Below are 11046 nucleotides of genomic sequence, written 5' to 3'. Positions count from 1 at the left end.
GGAGCCACATGCCCAGCATGTGCCGCCACGTGATGGACAAAGGATTTTAATGCCCCTCGCCGCCGAGATGTTAAGACGGGAGAAGCATAGCAGAATCCTTAATGAGGACGCTGGGAACGATGGCGAGCCTGCAGAGAGCATTCAATGCGGGCAAAATCCAAGGGAATGTTAGCTGGTTTAAGAGGGATGGAATGTTGCTGTTATGGGCTCAGAGTGCCGAGCAAGCTACTCAGATCTCTGAGGGAAAGTATTGCGCCTTTGATGCTGAGAGCGACGACATTCATTCGGACGAGGTTTGCTCCCTGCTTGTTTATCCTGGGCTTTGTTTGTGTACAGTTGAGCTCTGCCTCGAGTCAATTTGGGGACAACACTCAATTGGGAGTGAACGCAGTAACAACAGGCCCTCAAGCACTGCTCTGGAACAAGCTGAGGGCGTCGTTGAATCCATGGTGCGACTGCGTGAAAGAATGCCGTGTAGAAGAGGTACTGGGCGTGGTGAGTCTTCACGTCCCCCTGCAGCGGATGTCCACCATCACTGCTGCTGCTGCTATTGCTATAGGAGGGCGGGAGCCACACCAATTCCAGCCAGTCAGTTTTTGGAGGCCGGCAGCTCCAATGATGGAGCGCCCATGCTTCCAGCGTTCGGTTCAGTCATTTTTACCCTGGGAAGCTCGCGGGATAATGCGGGCATTAACGCACACATCTCAGTTCTTTTTACAAAGGTTCCTGAGGAGAATGAAGAAGGACCGCAACCGGTCTCCGCTGAGGTACTTCCAGAGGGCAATAGGGAGAGACGCCCAGTGGTGCAGCCATCAAATGCAGAGGGTAATTCAGAGAAGGAGCTTCAGCAAGCCCCAACCCGACCTCAAGAGCAAGAGCTGCCGGCCCCCGCGCAGGATCCTATGGCAATGTGGGCAGGCATCCCAGAAGGCCAAGGCTGGTGCAGAATTATTGAGGAAAAACCTGAAGATTAATTCCCAGAGGCACTCTCGGGCATGCATCTCTCTCTCTCAGGTCTGGTATAGGTTAGGGGTCTCGGCTGGTTTCTGGATTATGCTAAATATCTATGTTTATTTCCTTTCAGTTCCTGTTCATGTTCACGTTTACTATAGTATGGGCAGTAGGCCAGGCAAAGTCTGTTATGCGTCTTTTTGTTGGATGCCCCTGCGCGGGCCGTTTTGTTACTACTTGGGAACATCTCTGTGTCATGTGTTTTGGTATAAACTGGAAGTGCTGCCCCTGCGAGGGCGAATTCTGAGTCAAGCACAGCTACCCAAGGCGCCACAGTTGGCCCTGGGCAGCCTGTCTTTTTGAATGTAATGTTTACCTGTATATAATATAATAGATTAGCTAGCTTTGCCGAGAAAAAAAAAAGATATTCATGAATATTCTATGGAGATTAAATCTCTACCACTCACACCTAATGATTATTGATAATTAAACTAAAATTCTGAGAGCCTTATTCCAATATAAACATGTGTATAGTTGTAATTAATGCTTATAAAGTATAAAGTATGCGTATTATAAATTCAAATAATTTTTTTTAAACACTTTTTAGTTAATTACAATTTTAATATTATAGGAAAAATATTTACAGTGATATTGATAATGATTTTCTCTTATAATGTTGTATTCTTTCTTTTCAATTATAGTTTAGTTTTTTATATAGATTATGTGTCTATTTTTAGAATGTTTTTAATAAAAAATAATATAAAGAGTGAGGGGAACTCTACTTGAATGGTTCATGAGGCATAATACTTGCTAAGGTTTTACAAATGGGGTAGCAAGCTAAGGGGTCTTGATTGTGGGGAAAACTCCATAGTTAAGCGTGCTTGAGCGAGAGGCGATCTGGGATGGGCGACCTCCCTGGGAAGACTTGGTTACCGGGTGCAAGCCCCAGAAGTGATGATTGTCGCTATGTGATTGATTTCACTAGTTTCAATCCAACTTATTCACCCCAGTGAGCTCATGGAAATGGTCATAAATGAATGACTTACTTAACGCAGTTGAATCCCAAAAATGATATCTAATGTAATGCACTGTGAAATCCCCTCATACTTAAACACGTAACTTTTTATTATATATATACTGATTTATATTGTGTGCATGTACACTACGCTAATCCATCTAACATTGCCACAACCCCTTATTCTGTAAAATGGCTTCAAGTCTTTGTGTTGGTGAGCCTTCCTCAAACAAATTCCTTGTACCAATAACAAGTAGTGTCAACATACATAAATAAAAACAAGATTAATGTAACATACAACAAGACATCATAAATTATTTTTTACCAAGTTTAAGTTCATTTATGTTTTATTTAAACTATTAAAAATATTGGGCTTAAATAGCCACAACAAATATTGTTAATTATTAATTAAAGGACTTTGGACCAGTTTGTTAAAAGATCAAAGAAACAATTGAATTAACTTCTGAGAACAATTACAACTATTCCTTCACCCTTTTCCTTAAGATGAAAAAGGGCAGAACCCTGGGGGGTTGAGGAATCAGGACTGTGATGAATTATTCCTAGAGTTGGAAACCCAAAGCAGTGTGAAGGAAAATTGTGGTAACAGTTATGGGGTATGAGACTTGAGGCTCAATATTGTCCTCACACCCAAGGTACCCAGATGTTCCTGATTGATAGAAGTGGAAGGGCTCGGAGGGGGAATCTCAACGTAATTGCTAGTTCCAAGGTTGGGTGGTGAGATCTTCCAAATAACTAGTGTGTGCATAACTAAAGACATATAAGTGATACTATCATGTTAATCATTATCACTAGAGAAGATAGAATATTCACTATAAGTAGAAAGTATAGAAATGATTTAGCATTAGTACATGACATTTATTAATTACTAAGTAGAATAGTAAAACTAGATGACAATATGGATTACTAATGTTTAATGATATATATAAATGTAAACTACCAATTAGCACAAACGTTGATTTAATAGGGAAGATAGTGTTAAAGACAATTGTTGATTTAACCCAAAAACATATAAGTGGAAAATAGTAAAACAAATACCCTATCTCTTCTATGTAGGTTATATATATGTGAATTGTACGAGACTACAAAAATTCATATTGAAATATATGTCTAAATATTAGGCTTCTTCAAATCGTATAATGAAGTCAACATGGAAAACCTTTCTCTACGCATTCATATTAAATCTATAGTTGCATCGCATTTCAACAAACACCTAGGGTTTGTTGCCTCGGAGGAGTTCAGAAAGAACTCATCCAGAGCTGTGTACCCTGGTTCCTTTAACTGAATCCCATGATTTCTAATCATGCCTATCACAATTAAAATAAACTATTTGTTAAATTAACTTAAAAACGAATGGCTTAGTTCATCAAAGCAGCTGAGAAAATCATAAAAACAAATACCCTTCAGGTAAATACAATCAATCATTTCCAAACTCATTAACCGATTCAAACGGGAATACATTAAACTCAAAATTCATTAACAGGTCAAATTATAATTGTATCTCACTATAAATAGCATAAATTTGAAACATTGTACAAAATTCATAAATAAATTATGTGAAGTGTTCAAAGAAAACAACACAGAAAAAACCTGACAATATAAACGCTGGAATGGCTTAGATAAGCCAATAATATCCAAAACATCAAATATTACTATAAATCATAACTAACAACACATCCTATCCTGGCCGTAGCCTCAAACACCAACTATTACACCTCATGAAACACTACGTCACATAAACCCTTTGCCATAGAATTGTGCTTCAGACCATATAACGATTTCATAAAATATTGCAACTATTTGATGCTACTACTCAATACATACCCACATAGAGATAATAAATTTAAGTCATACATATTGTAGATGTCGTGCCTCAGAACTGTGAATTATTGAATTATTTGATGCCACAATGGAATTATAGAGTATAGGTAACGATGTTGCTCATAAAAGCATCAAAATGTTACGAACTTTTGGAACGAGCTCTCGAGGAAATTCGGGATCATATTTTTAGGCCAGCTTCATAAATCCATCTTATATAAACGAAGTCCTATGGTGCATATATAATTACCATACTGTTGTGTTTAAATCATTTTATTACTGCTTAAATGCAAGCCATGTAGGGGAAGTGTGTCACATATGTGAGCTTCAAACTATATATTGAGATGTATAATTATAAAATAAATCAATGTGTGAACATTTAATAAGTGAGATGTTTTTTTTATAATTAATTTTGACTAAAGTAGTTATATAAATTAAATTGTTGGTATAAAAACACTTCATGATAAACATTACATTATCAAGCTTTCAAAAAATCATTATCATTATTATTAAAAAAATTAATATATAAATTTTAAGAAACATCTAACAAAAGTAACCCCAATTTAAATATAAATTTAATATACATAAATTTTAAAAAACATCTAACAAAAGTAACCCCAATTTACTTTTGCTTAGCTTTAAAATAGTTTGTGTTATAATGTTGTGGCTCATCAATATCATTTGGTTTCTATAGTCCATTTCACAATCAAAGTATATCATATATACATTTGAAAAAATATATGACAAAATTTTTAATCAGTAAAATTCATTTCCTATTTATCACAAAAAAAATGTTACTTTATAGAAAAAATATTAAAAATCAATCAATTTAATTTAATTAAAACCCAAAAAAATACATAACTATTTTAAATCTCTTTATTAAAAAAATTATATTTTAAAATACTCTAAAAAAATATCTAAATATCTATAATTAGATTAAAATTTTGAAAACCCTACACTAAAATAAACAACCACAAATCTTATTTCAGAAATAAACACATTTATCTACAGAATTAAATAAACTCACTTGCATGGTTAAATTATTACAATAACAAAGTTAAAATAAAACAAACTAACTGAAAAAATCAAACCAATTTAACTAAAATAAAATTAGTCTTTAAAATTGCCATAATCTACACGTCACCGATCGGAAGTCCTTTTTTCATATCTGCGTGTACGCTACTGCTATCTGTTCAAGCTGTTTGATGAAGTCATGGATGTAATCCAGCTGCCGTCCACTATTGGCGACTATAATATCACGGGCCTCAAGCCAGTTTTGACCTCAATTTCTTCCTCGCCTCTCCCCGCCATTGCCATTCGCAGTGCTGCAGCTATGTTTTCGCTAAGAAAAGAGTCGTCGTCTCCCCAGCCAAACTCGATCCCCAACTTCAGTTCGGACGCTATTTGCTGGGCATTCAAACTCTGATCAAGTTTTATGGGCAAGAGTACTGGAGGCATGGCATGTTGGGTACTTGCTAATGGTGTGTAGAAGGTTAATGTTCCCCGTGTTTCATGGCATGTGCTTAAACCTAGCGATGTGTTTATTTATTAACACCTGGGGTTTTGATGTAATGGTAATCGTCACTCCAACAAGTGATATAAGAGCCAGAGGTCTCGAGTTCTAAACACACTGGGCTTACCTTGGGTGGAGATTGTTGACTCCCAGTTAATAGCGATGTAGAAAGTCAACGCTTCCCGTGTGTGTTTCGGTACAAGTGACTCCAACAAAACACTCAGAAATTCAGCGCCTCCATGGCACCCAACCCCAGACTACCGGGCCCTGGTCCTATGTTTGAATCTCAAAACCTTCGGGAATGAGCTCCAGGGCATATTCCCGGGCGTTGTCCAAGAAGTGAGGAACAGGCGGTGAGCAGAGGAATGGGAGCCCGCTCGGCTCCAAACCCAGTGCTAGTTCGTGGGCTTGTTCTCTCGACAAAAACGTCTCGCTGCCAAACGACACAAACACCACATATGATGGCCTCTGCCGGTCCAGCCAATCCAGTAGGTCGGAGCCCTCACAGTTGTCCAGGCCGGGCTTAGAGACGGGCATGAGCGGGCCCACAGAGAGCACGGGAACTCTGATAGTCTCCTGGAAATAACGAATATACTTATCGTCCTCCTCAAAGAAGGATTTCACGGCCACGGCCACGGCCACGCATCCTTTCTCACATTGAGCAAGTCGATATGGCGCAGTAACAGTACCGGGTATTCCTATGTACATATCTAACATATCCCGCGCTTCGTATAGCCTAAACGATATCGCCGAACATGGAAATCTGGGCGGCGGAGCGGCCACATCTTCGGCGGTTATTTCCTTGTTCAATAACCTGGAAAGGAGGAGGGAATGACTGCAGATCGCCGGCGAATACACTGTGAAATAGACGGATGGTACGTGCATCGTAGCAGTGACGTTCTGTGCCCAATACTGCGCGAAGTTATGAACAACGTAGTCGGGCGAGAGTTGCCTGAGGAGACTTCCGAACGGCTTCTCCAGGCCGTCTATGGATTTCTGGAGCGCAAATGCCATTTCTATGGGGATGTCTGCGGTGCATTTGACTCCCAGAGTCAGGCCTTATGTGGGCGGTAATGGCAGTTCGAGCAGATCGATCCAGCCCGGCCACCCTTGAAGTTGCAGGGAAGGTCTGATTCTGGAGATGTTAACGGGAGTGGAGAGAAAGGAGACTGTGTGGCCGTGGATTGCAAGAGCCTTCGAGAGCTGTAGAAAGGGATTAATGTGGCCCTACACCAGCCATGGAAACAACAGAAAATGAAGACTCTTCTTTCCAATCTGGTTGTCCATCATACCACAAGGAGTTTCTGTTTTACATTAACCGTATCTCACGGTTGTGAGGGAAGACTATATCATCTGCAATTTATGTCTCTTCATAAAAAACCTAAAGAAGTCTTAAGAGGATGGCTTTCGCATGATGCAGTTAAACGTATGAAGATTCTATCAACTAATAGACGTGGAAATTGAGAATTTTTTGGACATTGTTTCAAGCTGGTCTCACTAGAATAATACTCTTATCGAATGTAATTATACTATTACGATATTAATATAAATTAAATTTAGTTTTTATAAATTAGATTTTGAAGTTTTTTCAACTGGAATGGTGTGTAGAGATTGTGAATTTATGTAATTATACTGTTATGATATTAATATAAGTTAAATTTATTTTTATAGATTAGGTTTTTAAGGTTTTCAATTAGAATGGCATGTAGAGATTGTGAGTTTATTCGTCATTGTTTTAGCTCATCTGGCCTAGTCAAAATAGGACTTTTTTTTTTTTTTCAGAAAAAAAAAGCTCAATATTATTATATAAGATATATAACGATGAAATATTTACATCATCTTTGAATATAAGTTCACCTATTCTGAATACAATAAACTCTAGATAGGACTGATTCAATATATCCACAATATTCCTGTGTTCAGAAAAACAATATATATGCACTGTATAAAGATACATTACTTATGATAGAATGATGGAGGAGAATATGCCACATTTTCAAACATTACTGATGATAGAATGATGGAGGAGAATATGCCACATTCTCAAAATTTCGGAGGGATATAGATCTGTTACCACCTGCAAGACAAAATAGTGGCATATACAAATACAAAAATATAGAAATAGTAGAGACATACCTGGGCTTTTGAGTGACAAAAAGTGCTATGAACTAGGGAGAGAGAATTCCTGAATAGGAAATCTCTCAGCTTCAAAAATTACCTCCATATTCCAGATGCCCGGTTGTGTGAGAAGACCCTTTTTAGATAGGATATCTGCCTAGACATTTTGAGATCTGTAAATATGACTTATAGTATAGTCTTCCATCTTCCTCCACATATCCATGATTCTATTCAGCCAGCCGTCAAGATGCTGTTTTTTTATCTGGTGCTTCTGAGTGACATGATCAATAATGACTTTTGAATCTCCATAAATCTGAAGTGATTGAATATTTAGATAATGACTTATGGAAAGAAGGCCAGCAAGAGCCATCGCCTCTGCTTTTATATTGGAGCCCCTACCACCATTCCAGCATATTTGATATTGCGTATTATCATCCATGATAATATGTACACCACATCCACTGTTTTCATTCTAAGCTGCTCCGTCAAAATATGCTCTTGGATAAACTGAATGCACTGGATAAGGATCTGCAGGCTTTGACTTGATATTCTGTGAAGGATTTGCATGGATATAGTCCATGGATGATACTATATTATCGAATACTGCCATAAATGGATCCTTCCTGTCCTGAAAGATGACATGATTCCTCCACTTCCATATAAACCAGATGACAAGTATGATGACAGACCTCCATGTGTCTTTTTGATCGCTCCACCATAGATAAGCCTCGATAATAGAAGAATGAGAAATATAGGGAACTCCAAAATAATTAGCAAGACGACGCCAGAGTTGTTGAGAAGATTGACATTGAAAAAACAAATGAAAATTGTTTTCCTCAGCAAACTTACATGCATAACAATATTCGGGACCTATTCCAGTTCTCTTCTGTAAATTATCCCATGTCAGATTTTTATTATGGAATACCAACCATGAAAATAAGATGGTTTTTCGAGGACAACCGGACTTCCAATAGACAACCAGAAAGATGGGATTGGATTGATCACATTTAATACTGATAAGATTTGTATATATCTCCTTAACACTTACAGGCTCCGTAGTGCATTTGCCTTTCCAAACGAGGACATCATCCTCCGAAGTACGGCAGAAACCACAATTCCGCAAACAACCCCTTACTTGCTCCCACTGACGCGCCAATTCACCAGTCATGCCCATACAAGTAGAATCTTTCCAAATAGGAATAGGGCCCAACCATGCTTCAATAAGCTTATTCCAAGTGAAGAATCCCTTTCTATGAAAAAAATGCATAAGATTCTGAGATATATCGATGAAATCACCATCTCCCATGATCGGATCTATTCCTATTAAGATCTTGTTCCCAGTTTGCAAGCTCCAGATCAGATTTTTCAAGAAAATTGATTCAACTTTACGGAAACTCATCCAGATTGCTGAACCATAACTAGCCCCAATCTTACCCATTTTGAACCAGAATGAAATGTCTTTGTTTGCCATGTATTTTTTCTTTATAGTCTTGCTCCATGGCCCGTCCCCAAATATTCCCCTCCAAAGAGATTTGCAAATTAATGCCTTTCCGAAGGTCCTAAGGTCGAGAATACCCCATCCACCTAATTTCTTTGGAAAAGTGACATCAGATAATTTTGTTAAATGATATTTCCTTCTTTCCGATTGCCCTCCCCAAATAAAATTAGCAGTAAGCCTATTCATCATTTGGATTATGCTCGCAGGAATGTAGTATAAATGAGCCCAATATACTGCTAATTGAACCAGCACAGATTGAGTTAGCACAACTCTTCCCCCCATAGAAAGGCATTTATATTCCCAACTAGAGATCCTTTTATAGTATCTGTCAAGGATCTAGAGCCAATCCGATTTTGAATATCCCTTAGCTTTTAGCTGAAATCCAAGATATTTTATCCCATCTTTGATGGATCTCGCTTCAATCCCAAATAGAGAAGTTAGAAAACCAATAAGGTCCATGTTAGCTTCATTATGATAAAAGGATGATTTAGATTCATTCATATGCAAACCTGTAGCTTTTTGAAATCGAATTAATATTTCATAGAGACATGTCCAAGTAAGTTTACATAGCATGCCAAAAATGAGGATGTCGTCCACAAATAAATTGTGGGATATAAAGTTGCTCTTGCAAATCTTCAGAGGCCGACATCTATCTTCCACGACAGCTTCATTGATGTAAAGACTAAGAGCATCCATGGCCAATATGAATAATAAAGGAGATAAGGAACATCCCTGCCGAAGTCCCCTAGCAGCTGAGAAATATGAGGATGGCAAACCATTTATAATGATAACATAATTTACATTGTCCACGCAAGCTATAATCCAGTTGATCATTTTGGAGTTTAGGCCAATTTTTGCAAGGAGACATCTCATGAATCCCCAGTCAAGGCAGTCATATGCCTTTTTAAGATCAATCTTCAGAATAAAAACTTCCTTTTTATTTCTTTGCATAGAAAATAATCCTTCCTGTGTATTTGCAACAACATCCAAAATATTTCTGCCTTTCAGAAAACCATGCTGGTCCCTTGTTAAAAATCTAGATAGTGTATCCTTAATTCTCCCAGCAATGATTTTTGAAATAATTTTAAAAGAAATATTGCATAGTGATATAGGTCTGAATTCCTGGAATGAGGATGCATCCGAAATTTTCGGAATGAGAGCAATAAGAGTAGAAGATATTAGCGAATGAATATTGCCCGATAATCAAGATTCCTCAACCCTCCCTAGTAATTCTGTTTTAAAGAGGTCAAAGAAATGAATAAAAACTTCAATCATCCACCCATCCGGGTTAGGACTCTTGTCTTTTTCAAAAGATTTCATGACCCCCAGCAGTTCCTCTTCTGTAACCGGTTGGAATAAGGATTCATTTTGGATGTCATCATACATTTGAGGGTACAGAGCAATCCCCCAATTTATGTCCTCAATTCTACCATCATCGGATCTTCTATATTGATTTTCAAAATATTTGACCGCTTGAGTGTAGAAAACCTCCCTTCCCATCATCAATCTTCTAGATAGTGTTTTTTTCATGCCTGGAGTTAGGGAATCTATGAAAAAGATTTGAGTTCCTATCTCCTTCTTTAAGCCAAATGGCCCTGCTTTTCAGCGTCCATGAGGCTTCTTCCAGATCCAGAATTTTCTATTTTCTCCTCTCCAGATCTTTAATATAACATCGCAGATGAAATGGAAGCGATTGTGAAGCAAAAACTTCAGATAACCTGTCAAGCTCCTTTTGAATATTCCGAAGTTTTGACTTGTGTAGGACTCTTATCAAATGAACACTATTACAAAATTATTTTAATATTAATATTAATATGATTTAAATTTATTTTTATAAATTAAATTTAAATTTATTTTTATGTATATAATTAAACGTGGAGATCCAAAATTTATTGGACATTGTCTTGAAATTGTCTAGTGCAAGCCTCTTCTCAAATGTGGTTATTTTATTATAAAATTATTGAAATGTAGTTATTTTATTATAAAATTATTATAATATTAATATGATTTCAATTTATTTTTATAAATTAAATTTTGAAGTCTTTTTCTACTGTCATTAGATGTGAAGATTAATAATTTATTAAACATTGTTTTAAGTTTGCTTGTTGAAGTTAT

The 11046-nt window shown here is 37.2% G+C and overlaps 1 protein-coding gene across 1 annotated transcript; it reads right to left on the bottom strand.

Annotated features, from left to right (window-relative positions):
• Positions 1-5588: 5588 nt before the first annotated feature.
• On the bottom strand, positions 5589-6329 carry LOC149244127 (inactive UDP-glycosyltransferase 79A6-like). The gene has a single exon (XM_089371433.1). It carries the CDS (start codon positions 6327-6329, stop codon positions 5589-5591), a length of 741 nt encoding a protein of 246 aa, XP_089227559.1.
• Between the last annotated feature and the right edge of the window lie 4717 nt (positions 6330-11046).

The sequence above is a fragment of the Pinus tabuliformis genome, chromosome 8 (genome assembly GCF_031772625.1).
Source record: "Pinus tabuliformis cultivar Carrire ecotype Pingquan chromosome 8, CPIR1, whole genome shotgun sequence".
In the NCBI taxonomy this organism is placed as follows: domain Eukaryota; kingdom Viridiplantae; phylum Streptophyta; class Pinopsida; order Pinales; family Pinaceae; genus Pinus; species Pinus tabuliformis.
The sequence above is the reverse complement of the archived record's forward strand: the minus strand, read 5'-3'. Positions and strand labels throughout refer to the sequence as shown.

Coding starts and splice junctions, on each gene's coding strand:
- LOC149244127 (XM_089371433.1), bottom strand. CDS start 6,329: ATGGCATTTGCGCTCCAGAAATCCATAGACGGCCTGGAGAAGCCGTTC.